The 18,256-nt window shown below is 41.6% G+C and overlaps 1 protein-coding gene across 2 annotated transcripts in view; it reads left to right on the top strand.

Annotated features, from left to right (window-relative positions):
• Positions 1 to 18,256, top strand: part of F8 (coagulation factor VIII) — a 110,654-nt gene that overhangs the window by 12,303 nt on the left and 80,095 nt on the right. For both annotated transcript variants that reach the window (XM_032330388.1, XM_032330387.1), the window contains exons 2-6: positions 2,524 to 2,645; positions 6,436 to 6,558; positions 8,358 to 8,570; positions 15,198 to 15,266; positions 16,947 to 17,051. In XM_032330388.1, coding sequence (XP_032186279.1) covers positions 2,524 to 2,645; positions 6,436 to 6,558; positions 8,358 to 8,570; positions 15,198 to 15,266; positions 16,947 to 17,051 — 632 coding nt within the window. The remainder of the gene's footprint in view (positions 1 to 2,523; positions 2,646 to 6,435; positions 6,559 to 8,357; positions 8,571 to 15,197; positions 15,267 to 16,946; positions 17,052 to 18,256) is intronic.

The following is an 18,256-nucleotide window of genomic DNA, read 5'->3' as shown; positions in this document are numbered from 1 at the left end:
TTACAAACTACCTACATTAGTATCTGTTTTCACTAACTAAAAAAAAAAATCTGAAGAGGATTGGGCCTTTTACAGAATGGAAGTTGCTTCTTTGTTTTCTGCCATTTCAGTTTACAAAAGGTTTAATAGGCATGTTCTACTTTTGGATAGCAGGGGAAACCTGTATATGGAGAACTCCTTAAAACTCAATAAGGAAGGGGTGCCTGGCTGGCTCAATCAGTGGAGCATGGGACTCTTGGTCTCAGGGTTGTGAGTTCAAGCCCCATGTTGGGAGTAGAGATCACTTAAAAAACAAAATCTTAAAAAGAAAAAGTAAGCAAACAACCTAATTCAGAAATGGACAAAACGGACTTGAATAGACATTTCTCCAAAGAATGTACACAAATGGAAAAAAAAAAAGAATGTACACAAATGGCCAATAAGCACGTGAAAAGATGCTCAAACTCACCTAGGGAAATACAAATTAAAACCACAAAGAGATAGAATCTCTCACCCATTAGAATGGCTATTATACAAAGAAAACCAGAAAATAAGTGTTGGTGAGGATGTAGATGCATTGGAACACTTCTGCACTGTTGGTTGCAATATAAAATGGTGGTGCTCCTGTGAAAAAGAGGATGGTGACTCTTAAAAACTTTTTTTAAATTACCATATAATCCATTAATTCCATTTCTGGGTATTTACTCAAAATAATTGAAAGCAGGATCTTGAAGAGATACGTGTCTAACCATGTTCACAGCAGCATTATTCTCAATAGCTAAAATGCAGAAGCAACCCAAGTGTCTGTCTATGGACGAACGGATAAACAACATGTGGTCTATTCATCCAATGCAATGTTATTCAGCCTTGAAAGGAAGAGAATTTTGACACCTGCTACAACATGGATCAATCTTAAGGACATTAAACCCGTCACAAAAAGACAAATACCTTATAATCCCACTTATATGAGGTCCCTAGAATGGTCAAAATCATGGCAACAGAAAACAGAATGGTGGTTTCAGAGGCTGAGGGGAGCGGGGAAGGACAAGTTGTTGTTTAATGGGTACTGAGTTTCAGTTTTGCAAGGTAAGAGTTACAGAGCTAGATGGTGGTGATGGTTGTACTTAGTACCACTGAGCTCTACACTTCAACATGTTGGAGAGTGAATTTTATGTTTTATGTGTTTTACCACACTAATTAGAGCCCCTCTGATACCTTCACCCTGAGCTGAGCTCTGAAATGAGTGCACTAGGCTTCAGGGGAGTGACAGATGAAAACTGCCCTTGTTGGAATTACAACCACGTCTACAAATGTTGAGAGGAGACATGTAAATGAAAACCTAATTGTTTCTGACATTAGTCAGACTGAAAAAGCATTGGTTCACAGACCCAAAATTTATGCAGAGGACCAGGAAATGGGTTTGACACCAAGTAGTAAGGGTGGGGGTCCCTGTCTGGCCATTCATCCAGGTTCCTGGAACCTTATCCTTATCCAGAAACTGGAAGGGGCTGGCTGGGTGGTGCCTGAGCTTGCTGTCTACTGTCAGATTCTAGACCCTGACACTTGGCAGTAACCAGGCAGAGAATGTACAGGGTTACTAGCTCAGCAGTTCAGACCACCTGGGGGACTGAACTGCATCCGTGTGTCTTTTTATAACGAGGCCCTCTACTCTCTTCTTACCCATTTCTATCCTATTTACCAAAACAAACGTTGCCATACAAACCACGATGTAAGGAGAACCCACCCACTAGGTGGTTTCCCCCATCCTGCTCTGAAGGACCAGCCGCTCTTTCCTTCCTGGTGTTACTACAAAGCAAGGGTTGGATTTTAAATGGAGAATGAAAGGGGGATCAGTTGAACTTGCATGCAGGATTTGTGATTTATTTTATCATATGGCACCTAATGTATCAGTGTTTTCATCTTAGCACAGTCTGTGGTAGGTCTTAGCATGACCTAAACCAACCTAAACCAGTTTCACTGTAGGTTTAATTTGCATTTCTCTGACGACTAAAGATTCTGAGCATCTTTGCATGTGTGACTGGTTGTTCCTGTATTTCCTTTGATGAACTGTCTGTTCAGAGTTTGGGCCATTTTGAAATTACACTGTTTGTCTTGTTATTTTTGAGACTTCTGTATATATTCTGGATGTGTTTTCAGATGTACTCATTTTAAATATTCTGTCCTAGCACAGAGTTTTTCATTTTGAAGGTGAGTCTAGTGTCCTCCTGTTCTGTCATCTCAGGGGTAAAGGAAAATTGAATGCAAAGCCTCACAGCTAGTGACGGGTATACTCAGGATTCAAACCTGGGCCAGCAGCAAGGACATTGACAGGATGAGAAGCCATGTTCTTAAGTATAATGACCACTTGTCAGGTAGAGAGAGGGGAAAATGTTGGGAACCCGTCTATAGAAGGGATTTATAGAGTTTCCAGTTTGCCTTGTTAACAGTAGAGGAAGGTGGAATGGAAGCTTTACTTCCAGCTGCTGAAAAGTGGGTTCAAAGAAGGTCCACCAAAATGAATGACTTTTTCTTTTCTTCACACAGGTTTTCTCCTAGGGTGCCGAGTTCTTTGCCATTCAACACGTCAGTCATGTACAAAAAGACTGTGTTTGTAGAGTTTACAGATGACCTTTTCAACATTGCCAAGCCCAGGCCACCGTGGATGGGTAATATAAACAATATTGACTGTTTATTATGGAACTGAGTATCTTGTGCTCTAGCAAGGATCCCCCAGGCCTCCCTTACTACCACCTGCTGGTAGTCTCCGTCTCTTTGCTGGGCTTTCCTCCTCTGCTTGTTCTCTGGACTTTGGAGTGCTCTGGGTCTTGGACCTGGGTTTGTTCTGTCTTCTCTTGACCTTCGATCACTAGCTGATCTCACCCAGTCTCACAATTTTAAGACATCTCTATGCCAGTCACTCCCAGGTTTAGATCTTCAGTGCAGACTTGATACGTCCTCTCAGATGTCAAATAAGCATATAACAGGATATCAGAATGAGACATCTCCTACCTGAGAATTATTTTGGAGAATTATATGTGACAAATATCCCCAAATTCTAAAGAGAGACTGGGAGCAGCTAGCTGGCTCAGTTGCTAAAGCATGTGACTCTTGATCCTGGGGTTGTGAGTTCAAGCCCTACGTTGGGTGTAGAGATTATTTTAAAATATTATAAAAGGTTAGTTTTACCCAGTTTGAAATTTTGGAGTAAGAAAAAGGAAGTAAATTTTATTGAGGTGGAAACAAACCATGAGAGACTCTTAACAATAGAGAACAGGCTAGATTGGTGGTGGGTATTAAGAAGGACACATGTTGGGCGCCTGGGTGGCTCAGTGGGTTAAGCCTCTGCCTTCGACTCAGATCATGATCTCAGAGTCCTGGGATTAAGTCCCACATCCGGCTCTGCTCAGCAGGGAGCCTGCTTCCTCCTCTCTTTCTCTGCCTGCCTCTCTGCATACTTGTGATCTCTGTCTGTCAAATAAATAAATAAATTCTTAGGGAAAAAAAAGAACACATGTTATGATGAGCACTGGATATTGTATAGAAGTGATGAATCACTGAATGCTACTCCTGAAACTAGTATATGTATGTATGTACGTGTGTGTGTGTGTGTATACATACAGACATATATATACATACACACACATATTTTTATAAATGTACATATGTGTGTATATATATGTATTTAGAGAGAGAGAAGGAGGAAGTAGAGCAGAGAGACTCCCAGGCTCCACACCCAAAACAGAGCCTGATGCAGGGCTTAATCTCAAGACCCTGAGATCATGACGTAAACAGACATCAAGAGTCATACACTTAACCAAGCAACCCACCCAGGTGCCCCTACTCCTGAAACAAATATTCTACTGTATGTTAACTAACTAGAATCTGAATTAAAATTTGTTCAGGTAGTGGCCCAAAATTGGTCCTGCAACCCTCAGCCCATCTTGTACCTCAAGCCTAAATAAAAGGCAGCTAGGCACTTATGAAGTAATTTAGATTTGAGGATTTCTTTGTTAACCATACTTGGTGATTTGTATGTTTGCTTCCCCATAGTGGGAGGGAGTTTTCACTCTCATGCCAAGCTGTAGTGAGGGAAGCTTTAGGAGAACCTTGTAGAAGTTTTGACATAAGACTTGTGGAGCTCATAAGACTCTGACTACTTTCTCCTTTTTATCTGAAAAAACATTCAAGGTCAGAGAATTGGAGGAACTTCCCCTGATGGCATAATAAGGATAGTAGGTTACAGCAGTGTGAAATGAGGAAGGTCATAGAACAAGATTTGTCTCAAGAAGACCCTGTCTAATGGGGCACCTGGGTGGCTCAGTGGGTTAAAGCCTCTGCCTTCCACTCAGGTCAGGGTATCAGGGTGCTGGCATCAAGCCCCGCATCAGGCTCTCTGCTCAGCAGGGAGCCTGCTCCCCCCCCCCCCCGCCACTCTGCCTGCCTCTCTGCCTACCTGTGATCTTTGTCTGTATAATAATAAATGAAATTTTAAAAAAAAAAAAAAGAAGAAGAAGAAGAAGATCCTGTCTGAGAGGTCTTCCTGCCAGGGCTAGGTGACCCCAATAGAAAACGTCTCTGATTGTATTGCCAGAAGCAGAAAGTGGTAAGAGAGAGACAAGGGACAGCTGGAGAAGGGAAGGTTGGGAAGGGCTGGGAAGGGTAGAGTCTCCAAAGAACTCATACAAGTTCCCTAAGAAAGAAAGAAACAGAATTTTGGCACATCCCACAACCAGGCACTAACAAAGCCACATTATCACTCTTCTTTCCAAGAAACATCTTGTCATCGTGCCTCTTTCTGTGATCCTTTTCTCACTAGCTCCAAGCTTCAAAGGCCAGGAGGCAGTAAGGTGAGTGGGGGAGGTGGATTAAGACAAGAAGATGAGAAAGCTGGAGGAGGGAGGGACCCTTAAATTTCAGGACACACCAAATGTTTGATATTAAGTTAGACTAGTATAACTGGACTGATATGATACTGCTAATATGTGGTGGTTACTGGAAAAAATTTGGGACTGTTCAAAGTGCAAGCGGGGAAACTCCACTTAACACAGGGTTTTTTTTTAAGATTTTATTTACTGGGGCACCTGGGTGGCTCAGTGGGTTAAAGCGTCTGCCTTCAGCTCAGGTCATGATCCCAGGGTCCTGGGATTAGGCCCCACATTGGGCTCTGTGCTCCGTGGGGAGCCTGCTTCCTCCTCTCTCTCTGGCTGCCTCTCTGCCTGCTTGTGATCTCTGTCTGTCAAATAAATAAATAAAATCTTTAAATATCCATATATAAATATTTTATTTAAATTAAAAGATTTTATTTGACATGAAGAGAGAGTACAAGCAGGGGGCAGTGCAAAGGGAGAGGGAGGAAGCAGGCTCCCTGCTGAGCAGAGAGCCCAATGCAGGCCTCGATCCCAGGACCCTGAGATCATCACCTGAGCCAGAGGCAGAGGCTTTAACCCACTGAGCCACCCAGGTGCCCCTCCACATAACACAGTTAGAATCTATGAAAAATAAATCTCTTTCATATTTTTGTCCCTTTGAATCTACTTCATTCAATAAATTATTTGTAGGCATCTTATACTTAATATGTCCGTAAGTCAGAAGTTTTGATTTTCTTACTTCTCTGAATCTTGGCCTGACTACCACCCAGTTGCACAAACCCAAACTGCAGGAATTCTTCCTGGCTGCTCTCTAACTTCCAGTCCATCAGCAAGTCTTGTTGACTCTTCATCTAAAATGAGTCCCAAGTCTGCTTTCTTCTTGTAAGTTCCAAATGCAAGCAAACTCCTGTGGCTTACAAAGTCCTACATGTTATGTTCCCTGCCTGCCTTTATAACCTTATTTTCTGCTATTCCCCTGTTCATTCACACGTTACTCAACTATGTCAAGATTATTCTTGCCTCAGTACTTTTCCATTTATTTTATCTGCTTTGGATATTATTCTACTAGGTATTTACAAATCTTGCTTCTTTTCAATTAGTCCAATCACTGCTCAAACGCCGCCTCCTCAAAGATGCCCTTCCTGACCACTATGTTTAAAGGATTCCGTCTCCTGCTTCATAACTTTCTAGCACACCACCATCTTTTATAGCGTTTACAACAATCAGAATATTTCTTGTTTATTTCTTTATGTGCTTCATTACATTCTCTAGAATGTAGTTTCCATGATCTGTCTTGTTCACTACTGCATCTCCAGTGCCTAGGGCAATTCCTAGAATATAGTAGGAACTCAAATATGAGTTGAATGAATGAATGCATTGAGTGAATTACCAGAAATCTATCCTCACAACAACCATGACACTGAGGTGGTGATAGCAGTTTATGCATTTATTCGGTCCATTACTGCTTTTTATCAGTAATCACAGGTGCATGTTTTTCCACTGTGACTTTGGCCATCACTTTCATAATAGCAGGTTTTATGGAGTACCACTCTCAAAGTAACCTTTAGGGGGCATCTCATCCTCACAGGTCTGCTGGGTCCTACCATCCGGGCTGAGGTTTATGACACAGTGGTCGTCATACTTAAGAACATGGCTTCTCATCCTGTCAGTCTTCATGCTGTTGGTGTATCCTATTGGAAAGCTTCCGAAGGTGAGTCAAATGCCCTCCTATTCTCCTATATCTCAGGGATAAAGGTCTTACAGCTAGTGAATGGTGCACTCACTAAGCTCATAATACATCACCTCAGTGCTACCTGGCCATCCTCACCCCAAGACAGCTTTACACATTGTTGGCCTCTTATCAGACCTCCCACACCTCTTTCCAGATACTACCATTAGGAAAAAGGATATTCATTTCTTAATGAAATGCTTCAAACAAAGAAAGGTACAGAAAATAATATAGCACACAAACACGTAACCATCACCTCATTTTGCCAAATCTTGTTTTTTTTTCTTTAAAGATTTATTTATTAGAGAGAGAGCACAGAGCCCATTGTAGGACTCGATCCCATGGTCCTAAGATCATGACCTGAGCCGAAACCAAGAGTTGGACACTTAACCAACTGCACCACCCAGGTGCCCATCACTTTGCCAAATCTTAAAATATTGCCATCTTTGCTTTAAGAAATTAAACATTATATAGTTGAATCCCTTTATGTAACCCCTCAGGCTCCCTTCCTCTCTATCCAAATGTATCTGCTCTCTAGAATTTAATATCAGCCCATGATCACACAGGCACCTTAACCACACACTCCATCCCCAGGGGCCAACTCAGGTTTTTAAAAATGTCTTCAACTCTCTGGCAAGTGCAGCTGTTGGCCTGATGTTGCTTCTGGATGAAGCCAGTAGTATCTAGTGCACACTGAAGAGGTGTCCCTATACGCCGGAGAGGCTCACTTTAGAGTGGGGACTACCAACCTGTGCTTTGGAGGTGGCCTTTGGCTGCTGAAAGTCTGTAGTAAAAGTAAAGGCAGAATAGGGGCAGTGCAGGGGTCTCTTGTACTGCTCTGTTGGTGAGGTCCCGCTCTCAGATGTATAGATGTGATGGGATAAGATAAGGTATAAACGAAGAGCCCTCTCAGTGCTTTGGGCTGCTCTGCAACTCCAGAGACCATTATGAACCCAGGAAGTTATGGTGAAGTTGCTAGAAAAGTGCTTCAGTAGAAACATAAGGCATTATGTCAGTTTCTTTAAATATTCTCTACTTCTGTCCACTGAAATGACCTAGAAGCAACGACACTTCATTAACAGTGAACCCAGATAGTGCTCAATTTAGAATCGAGGTATCAAACTAATCCATGGGTTAATTTTAACATCACTAAGCATGAGACAGCCAGAAAATATCTGCCCCTGATGTGATCTCCTCCTCCAGAGAAGAGCCAAGTTAAAAACATTTCTAAAAATGGCCACCTGGGTCACTCAGTTGGTTAAGTGTCAGACTCTACATTTTGGCTCAGGTCATGATCTCAAGATCATGAGACGGAGCCCCATGTCAGCCTCTGTGTGGGGTGTGGAGTCTGCTTAAGATTCTCTTTTTCCTAGTCCCTCTGCCCTCATTCCCCTTCCCCTCTCTAAAAAATACTTTTGAAAATCTCTGTATCTCATCTTTCTGTGACCTTCACCAGTGCTCATTAAAGAGTTGGGGACAAAGTACATAACCAATGTATGTCTGTTGAGTTGAATTGATATGAACTAGGTAAAAAGATGCAATGATAGAAGTAGTATTATTGGTTAGAACCTGGAGGTCACAGCAAGAACCACCCAACCCCTCACGTTTGCATTAGTGGTCTACAACTTCTGCCGGATATATGAGGCTGCTTGATGGTCTTCCAAATTAAGTTGCAGAAAGTCTCTTTCTTGTGTAGAATCTACTGGTAACAATAAACTTGCTATATTTCCTTGAGTGAACAATGCATATGGAAAGGACAGTGTTATCTCTTCTTGCTTTAGGTGCTGGATATGAGGATCAGACCAGCCAAAAGGAGAAGGAAGATGATAAAGTCATTCCTGGTGAAAGCCATACCTATGTCTGGCAGGTCCTTAAAGAGAACGCGCCAATGGCCTCTGATCCGCCATGTCTCACCTACTCATATTTTTCTCATGTAGACCTGGTGAAAGACCTGAATTCAGGCCTCATTGGAGCCCTGCTGGTTTGCAAAGAAGGTAAGTGTGAGAGAGGGTAGGACTCAGACGAAATAAGCAGGGAAGGGTCAATTATTAAAGCATCTGTGTTTTCATCTAAAAGAGGTTTCTTTTCCTTAGCAACTGCCCGTGGAAAGAAAATATTACATTCTATGGACTGTCTCAGTAGTTCCTTTTGTAAATTTTGTGTTAAGTTTCCTGAAAGCTTTCTGGAGATAAACACATCCATCTGTGTCATTTGTATCCCCAAAGCATTTAAAACTTGTAGAAAAGCAGGGCACCTGGGTGGCTCAGTCGGTTAAGTCCAACTGTTGATTTCAGCTCAGGTCTGAATCTCAGAGTTGTGAATTCAAGCCCCACACCGAGCTCTGCACTGGGCTCTGTGCTGGGTGTGGAGCCTACTTAAAAAAAAAAAAAATCGGAGAAGAGTAAACATTTGTAACTTGTTGTTCTAAAAATCATCTTTTTTTTTTTAAGATTTTATTTATTTATTTGACAGACAGAGATCACAAGCAGGCAGAGAGGCAGGCAGAGAGAGAGAGGAGGAAGCAGGTTCCCTGCTGAGCAGAGAGCCTGATTCGGGGCTTGATCTCAGGACCCTGGAATCATGACCTGAGCTGAAGGCAGCGGCTTAACCCACTGAGCCACCCAGGCACCCCTGTTCTAAAAATCATCTTAAATTTAATTAACCCTCGGGCACCTTGGTGGCTCAGTCAGTTAAGCATCTGCCTTCAGCTCAGGTCATGATCCTGGGGTCCTAGGATGGAGCCCCACATTGGGCTCCCTGCTCAGTGCGGAGACTGCTTCTCCCTCTGCCTCTGCCTCTCCTTATGCTCAGGTTGTCTCTCTCTCTATAAAATAAATAAAATCTTTTTTATAAGGTTTTATTTATTTATTTGACAGACAGAGTTCATAAGTAGGCAGAGAGGCAGGCAGAGAGAGAGAGAGGGAGAGAGAGTGGGAAGCAGGCTCCCTGCCGAGCAGAGAGCCTGATTCAGGGCTCGATCTCAGGACCCTGGGATCATGACCTGAGCTGAAGGCAGAGGCTTTAACCCACTGAGCCACCCAGGTGCCCCTAAATAAAATCTTTAAAAATTTTTTTCATTAAACTTGTTTTTATTTTATAGTTTAAGAGTATACACTAATTTAGGAAAGTAAACATTGTAGAATTTTCTTTAATTCTAAGTTTTTAATAGTGAAATCAGTTTCATGGGACTTTTGTTTCTCCTTTAACTATCAGTGCATGTCACCGCAATTTAGTGGCTAAAAATTACAATCATCATTTATCATTTCTCATGGTTTTTGTGGGTCTCTCATGGGATTTGGGAGTATGTTTATTTGGTGGTCTATCTCAGGATTTTTTTAATGCTCTAGCCAGTTATTTATTTATTTGTTTGTGTATTTATTTATTGAAGAGAGAGAACAGGCATATGCACGCATGTGGAGGGAGGGGCAGAGGGAGAGGGGGAGAATCTTCAAGCAGACTCCATGCTGAGCACAGAGCACAGCTCAGTGCTTGATCCCAGGACCCAAGAGTTGGACACTTCAGCAACTGAGTCCCCCACGTGCCCCAAAATGCTCTAGCCCTTTAGACTCTTCCCAAGGCTTTCTAGTCCCTGCCTTGAAGACTTGGCTTTGGAAGAAGAAGAGAAGAGCAGGAAGAGGCACCAGAGCCCTGGCCAGACTGGAGACTCTGCGTGAGCTGCTCTACCTCTCAGAATGGCAGCCGGGTGTGCAGTACTCTTGTCTGAGGATTTCTGATGAGGCTGTAGTCAGATAGAGCTGGAGCCAAGGTCATCCTGAATGAACCTTTATTCACATGTCTGGCACCTAGGCTTGGAAAACTCAAATAGTTTTCCACAGGGTCTTTTCAGCATGGGAGATAGAGGGTACCCAGAAGTCTTTTTCCTTTTAAATGGACTTTGTTTTAGAGTAGTTTTTAGAGTAGTAGTTTTTAGAGTAGTTTGAGGTTTACAGGAAAACTGGGCAGAAAGTAGAGATTTCTCCAATACCACCCACAGCCTTCCCCACTGTCAGCATCCTGCACCAGAGCGGTATGCTTGCTCTAACTGGTGAGCCCACAGTGACGTAGTGTTATCGCCTGAAGTCCTACTGTGCACGAGGGTTCGCTCTTGTTGGTTTACAGGCTACAGGTTTGGACAAATGTAGAATGACACATATCTACCATTATAGTATCATACAGAATAGTTTCCCTATTCTAAAAATCCTCTGTGTCTCACCTCTTCATTCTTTCCTGCCCCACTCCCTAGCAACCACTGAGTTTTTAAATTATCTTATCAATAGTTTTGCCTATTCCAGAGTGTCAGATAGTTGAATTTATACAGTACATAGCCTTTTCATATTGATTTCTTCCACTTAGTAATGCATTTAGGCTTTCTCCATGTCTCTTCATGGCCTGATAGTGTTTTTCTTTTTAGCACTGAGTAATGTTCTGTTGTCTGAATGGACCACAGTTTATCCACGCACAGTGAAGGACATCTCAGTTGCTTCCAAGTTTTAAACAGTTATGAATAAATCTTCTGTAAATATCCATGTGCAGGTTTGTATGCACACATAGTTCTCAGGCTCTTCGGGTAAATGCCAAGGAACACAGCTGCTGGATCGTATGGCAAGCGTATGCTTTCTTTTGCAAGAAACCGCCAACCTCTTTTCCAAGGTAGCTCTGTCATTTCGCATGAATGAGACTTCCTGCTGTTCCTCAACCTCACCAGCTTTTGGTATTGCCAGTGATTTGGAATTTGGCCTTTCTCATATGTATGTAGTGGTATCAAATTGCCTTAATTTGCATTTCCATGGTAATATGTGATGTGTGAAGCATGTTTTTATTTAAAAGATTTTATTTGTTTTTTTGAGAGAGAGAGAGCACAAACAGGGGGAGGGGCAGAGGGAGAGGGAGAAGCAGTCTCCCTGCTGAGCCGAGAGCCCAGCATGGGGCTCGATCCAAGGACCCTGGGATCATGACCTGAGCCAAAGGCATATGCTTCACTGATTGAGCCCCCCAGACGCCCCAAGCATCCAACTCTTGATCTCAGGGTCATGAGGTCAAGCCCCATGTTGGGCTCTACACTGGACGTGGAGTGAGTGAGTGAGTAAATAAATAAATAAATAAATAATCAAAACTGTTTACATATAAAATATAAACAAATAAATTTAAAATCAAAAGAATTAATTGGCAGAAAATTGACTTAAAAATTCAACAGAGAGGCACCTGGCTGGCTCAGGCAGTGGAGCATGCAACTCTTGGTCTTGGGGTTCTAAGTTTGAGCCCCACATTGGGTATAAAGTTTACTTAAAAATCAAATCCTTATTAAAAAAATAAAATAAATAAAATCAATTTTTTAAAAAGTAAAATCTTTTGAAAAAGTCAACAGATATTCTAGTCTGGATAAGATGAAAGAAACGTAATGCCTTTATCTCCCATTGAGCAACTATAGGACCTTGACAAAATGCATAGCCCAGCCATTTGAGAATCCTAAAAATCAAATAGAACAAACAGGTCAGGAAAGGCATCAGAATTTAAATAGATATTTCTGGGGGGGGAAAAAAGATAGAAATGATGAACAAGTATGTCAAAAGGTGCTCAGCATCACTCAGCATCAGGGAAATACAAATCAAAACCACAAAGAGAAACCACTTCACACCTGTCAGAATGGCCAAAAGTAACAACACAGGAAACAACAGGTGTTGGTGAGGATGTGGAGAAAGGGGGACCTTCTTGCACTGTTCTTGGGAATGCAAACTGGTGCAGCCACTCTGGAAAATAGGGTGGAAGGTCCTCAAAAAGTTAAACATAGAACCACCCTACAACCCAGCAATTGCACTACTGGGTATTTACCCAAAGGATATGAAAATACAGATTCAAAGACATACATGGACCCCAGTGTTTATAGCAGCATTATCTACTATAACAAAATTATGGAAAGGGGCCATCCATCCATTGACTGATGAATGTATAAAAAAGTTGTGATGTGGGGTGTGTGTGTGTGTGTGTGTGTGTGTGTAGGAATATTATTATATAATGGAATATTACTCAGCCATAAAAAAGAATGAACTCTTGCTATTTTCAACGACAGTGATGGTACTAGAGGGTATAATGCTAAGTGAAATAAGTCAGAGAAAGACAAGTACCATATGATTTCACTCATGAAACTTAAGAAACAAAAAAAAATGATCAAATGAGCAAAAGAAAGAAAGAAAGAAACAGAGAGGTAAACGAAGAAACAGACTCTTAACTATAGAGAACTCAGTGATGGTTACCAGAGGGGAGGTTGGGTGGGAGAATGTTACATAGGTGGTGGGCATGAAGGAGGACACTTGTGGTGAGCACTGGGTGCAGTATGGAACTGCTGAATCACTCTACTGTACACCTGAAACTAATATTACACTCTATGTTAACTAACTGGAATGAAAATAAAAAATTTTAAATGTGTATTTTACATACTGTCAATGAATAACTGGAAACCAGAATGTAAGAACGAATGTTTACAATAGCTCCAAAAATTGAAAGTTTAGGTATCTAACAAAACATGTACATTGTCTGTATGGTGAAAACTACAAAGTAAAAGAAACCAGAGAGACATACTGTCTCTGTGCTATAAGATTCAACATAGTAAAGATCTCAGTTCTCCCCAGTCTGTAGATGTTCAGGAAGCTTTTTATGTGGTCACAAACAAGCTGATTCTGAAATTTATATGAGAAGGCAAAAGTACTAGATTTGCTAAAATGATTTTGCAAAAGAATAAATTTGGAGTAATAATCTTACTCAATTTTACAATTTACTACAAAGCTGCAGTAATCATAGCATGTGTTAACAGAATAGACCTATAGATCAGTGAAATAGAATAAAAGTCCAGAAATAGATCCCCACAAATAAGCCCAATTGATCTGGTGCAAAAATAACTCAAAGGAGGCATCTTGTCAACAAATAGTGCAATGATCGTAGACCTTATAGTTATACAAAGAGTAACTCAAAATTAGTTATAGCTCTAAATGTGAAATATACATTTACAGGTTAAACTGTGGGAATCTATACCATCTCTGGGTAGATAGTTTCTGAATTAAGTTAAATTGTAGGGTACCCAGCTGATGTCCCATATACACTGGAATTGGTGTCACAATTACCGGCCATTTCTTATAAAGGTAAATATACACTTAATTTCCATTCCTGAGTATTTGCCCTAGACAAATGAAAACTTAATATTCACATAAAAGTCTGTATGTACATTAGTGTTCACAGCAGCTTTATTTGTAATGGCTGAGAATTGGAAACAAGCTAAATGTTTTCCAACAAGTGAATGCTGAAACAAACTGTGGTATATCCATACCATGAAGTACTCCTCATCAATAAAACAGAGTGAAATACTGATACAGACAACAAAATGGATGAGTCACTAAGACACTATACTAAGTAAATAAGCCAGTCTCAAAAGGGTATATATTGAATGGTTCCATTTATATGACAATCTCAAAAATACAAATATATTGCAATGGGAAACAGATCAGTGGTTGCCACGGGTTACAGTTAGGGATGTTGGAACCGTCCTGTGTCCTGATGGTTGGTGGTTTCGTGTTAAGACCCATAGGCTTGGGACGCCTGGGTGGCTCAGTGGGTTCAGCCTCTGCCTTCGGCTCAGGTCCTGATCTCAGGGTCCTGGGGTCAAGCCCCACATCAGGATCTCTGCTCAGCAGGGAGCATGCTTCCTCCTCTCTCTCTGCCTGCTTCTCTGCCTACTTGTGATCTCTGTCAAATAAATAAATAAAATCTTTAAAAAAAAAAAGACCCATAGGCTCACACACCAAAAGTAAAAGTCAGTTTCACTATCTGGTGATTTTAAAAATAAAAAAAATCCAACTGTTTTCAGACAGCTTTTCCTGTAATTTAAATTTGTATAGGTGAGTTACTTTCTTCATCCAATCAAAGATTTACTTTCAAGTGTCAAGAGTACAAGAAAAAAGGAGAACATAAACAAAAATCTTCCTGCTTAAAGTAAGAAAATTTCCCAATCAAATGAAGACAACCAACAAATTCAATAATTAAAGCATGTTGGTATACATGGTGTTCACTTAAAGTGTGATTATAGGTGTTTAATATTGATTATTGTTATTTTGGTCATAATACTTTGCAAAAGTAAAAAAAGTTAAAAGCATAAGAGAAATTTTCTATATTTAATTGCCTATATACATACTTTCCTTGAACAGTATTTACAGTTTTTATAATCTTTCTCTTTTATATTTGTTCTGAACACTTGCATATATATATGACATATGATTATATTAGCTTGTATTTTGCATGTTTCTTTAATTTCATTTTCTGAGTGATTCATTTTTCTTATATTTTATATAAGTACCGGTCTGCAACAAATCTGAAGTGAAAAGAAGTCATTTACACCAAATAGTTTTACGAGACCAGTGCTCTAACCCCTGAGCTACGGAGCCTACACCAAATAGTTTTAGAAGAACTGGTATAGGACACCTGACACCAAAGAAGCAAGTTAACTTGTGGTCAAGTTAACAGGGTTAGGGTTAACCCAAGAGACAAAGCAGTACGTGAAGTGATGTCTTCTCCTAATGTTGATTTCCCATGAGAGGGTTCTCAAAAGAAGGTGAATGTTCTCACTTCTTTTTCAGGGAGTCTGGCCAGAGAAAGGACACAGGACTTGCCTGAATTTGTACTGCTTTTTGCTGTGTTTGATGAAGGTTAGTGACCTCAGTCTGAACTTGGGGCTCCTGAAAAAGTAGGATATGTTAATTATGTTAATTTAATCTGGAATTTGAGAATAAGGGCTGCTGTTATCCAGAGGAAGTGATTATAAAGAAAGATCATAAACTACTGTTCAGGAATGAAGGAGATGGGGATGAAACTGAGTTTCAAGAAAAAGTACAGCCTGAGTTCCATTGGGAGATGGAGGAGCTGGATAACAGGCTGGGCTCATGCCCTTCATTGTATTTATCCGTCTGCCTGTTGATGGACGCTCGGGCTGCATCTGTGTCTTGGCTTTTGTAGGTAATGCTGCAATAAACACAAGGTGCCGATATCCTGTCAAATTAGTGGGTTTATATTTGGGGGCTAAATACCTGGAAGCAGAATTACTGGATCACAGTAATTTTCAGCTTCTTGAGGAGCCTCCACTCTGTTTCCAGAGTGGCTGCACCAGCTTGCATTCCCACCAACAGTGCAGGAGGACTCCCCTTTCTATGCATACTTGCCAACACCTGTCATTTCCTGACTGGTTAGTTTTAGCCTTTCTGGCGGGTGTGAGGTGGGATCTTACTGGAAATTGCTCATCTTGAAATGGAAAGTTTGGGAGCACCTGAGGGGTGCAGCCAGTCGAGTATCCACTCTTGGCTTCGTCTTGATCTCAGTGTCTTGGGATCAAGCCCCGTGTCAGGCTCCACGCTCAGCAGGGAGTCTGCTTGAGGATTCTTTCTCTCCCTCTGTCTCTGCCCCTCCCCCTCTAAAATTTTAAATAAATCTTTTTAAAAGTACCGAAATTGTATCTTCTTTAGACAGCAATTTCCCGTTTCCTCCATCCCTCTGCTCCTGGCAGGCAGCATTGCACTGTGTCACTTAAACCTCACATTGAAAACTGTAATAATAGTCCTTTCTTTGTAGCACAGTGGTGGGGATTAAGTGATTTAAGTTAAGTAACTTAGAATATGATGTGGTGCAGAGCTTCTGCCACCTACTCCTGTCCCATCTTTTCCTCCCACATTGCCTCTTTGGAAGAGGCATCTTCCCTCTCCTGATGAATCCCCCTGTCTTTTTGTGTCCCCTGACACTCCGTTCTTCCTGATGACCTGTCCGGCCTCACTGTGCTGCTCACCGCTTGGGCCCCAGCCACCTGGGGCACAGTTTGCGTCACACTGAAATATGCTGTGCGCTGCTTGTTCATGCTGCTACCTCTGCCTAGAAAGTGAAGTGTTCCCTTCTCTTTCTGGTCTGGGTTAGAAGCCTCTTTATATGTTCCCATAGCACCTGGAGTTTCCTCCTTATCACACAAAGCCATCACTGCCTGCTTGTTTGATTTTACATACCTTTCTCTTCAAGTAAAGTGAATTCCCTTCCCCTTTCTGTGTCTAATCTCTGTTACATGATTCTTCACTCGGTCATAATTGTCAGTTTCTCTAGTCAAGCTAAATTGTAAGCAGAGAAGACATAGTCTCTGTCCTTGGTGCCTAGCACTCAGTAGCGCTCAGTAAATGTGTCTAGCTGGGTGCTTCAGAAACCTTCAGCATTCGCTGTCAGCCCTTTACACAAAGGGCCAAGTTCAGGCAGACAGCTAGCCAATAATAATATGGATATGGGAGGGAAGCAGAGAGGGAGGGTGACTCACTGACTCACTTGACTGGCCCTGTCTTTGCCTCCTCTCTCATCAGGGAAAAGCTGGCACTCAGAAACAAATGAGTCTTCGGATCTGGCATCTGCTCAGGCCCGGCGTGAAATGCATACAGTCAATGGCTACATAAACAGGTCTCTGCCAGGTACGTACTCACCTGCTCCAGAATCTGCAGGGTCAGGGCGTCTGGGTGACCCTGTCGGTGAAGCATCTGACTCTTGGTTTCAGCTCAGGTCATGATCTCAGGGTCATGGGCTGGAGCCCTGCTTTGTGCGCCGCCCTCAAGAGTGAGTCTACTTGAAGTCCTTTCCCTCCCTCCACCCTTTCCTCCACACATGCTTTCTTGCCCTCTCTCTGAGATAAATAAAATCTTTAAAAAAAAATCTGCATTTACCACGAGAACTTTCTTCTCTGCATCTCTTCAGACAACTCTGTGTCCCAGAGGAAAGCCCACTGAATTCGGGCGTCTGGTGGGGTCTTAAACTGAAGTGGTGGATTTCTCTTCTAGTCACCTAAACACGAAGGTCTGCCCGTGTACATAGAACTCACAGATTTCTCTTACTTAAATATATGTGGACAGGCAAGGCTGAACAAATACTTAAAGGAAACCTGAAAAATAACAGGGATATGCAAAGATAAACAAAAAATAATAATAATCCCAGAAGAAAACAAGAAATACTTATAAGAGAACTTGTCGAAAGGTCTACTTAGTATTTTCATCAAGATTCAAGAAGATACTACATCAATCAAGTAATAATTTGATTCTGTAAAAAAGAATCAAACCAAGAGTGTGCTCACAAAAGTTAGGAATATGATTGTCAAGATACAAACTCAAGGGGTGCCTGGGTGGCTCAGTGAGTTAAAGCCTCTGCCTTCGGCTCGGGTCATGATCTCAGGGTCCTGGGATCGAGCCCCACATTGGGCTCTGTGCTCAGCAGGGAGCCTGCTTCCCCCTCTCTCTCCGCCTGCCTCTCTGCCTACTTGTGATCTGTCTGTCAAATAAATAAATAAAATATTTTAAAAAGATACAAACTCAATAGAAGGTAGTTAGAATAGAGAAAATCTCCCAGAAAGTAAAACAAGATTTCCAATATGCTTTTTTTAAGATTTCATTTATTTATTTGACAGAGAGAGGGAGAAGCAGGCTCCCTGCTGAGCAGAGGGCCTGATGCGGGGCTCGATCCCAGGACCCTGGGATCATGACTTGAGCTGAAGGCAGAGGCTTAACCCATGAGCCACCCAGGCACCCTTGGAATACACTTTAAAACAGATTTTAAAAACCAAAGAAATGAGAGAAGTGTTAAGGATGAAAATATTTGAGTCTTCATATTCAAATTTCCCAGCAGGATA

This window comes from Mustela erminea, chromosome X (genome assembly GCF_009829155.1).
Source record: "Mustela erminea isolate mMusErm1 chromosome X, mMusErm1.Pri, whole genome shotgun sequence".
NCBI classification, from domain to species: domain Eukaryota; kingdom Metazoa; phylum Chordata; class Mammalia; order Carnivora; family Mustelidae; genus Mustela; species Mustela erminea.
The sequence above is the reverse complement of the archived record's forward strand: the minus strand, read 5'-3'. Positions and strand labels throughout refer to the sequence as shown.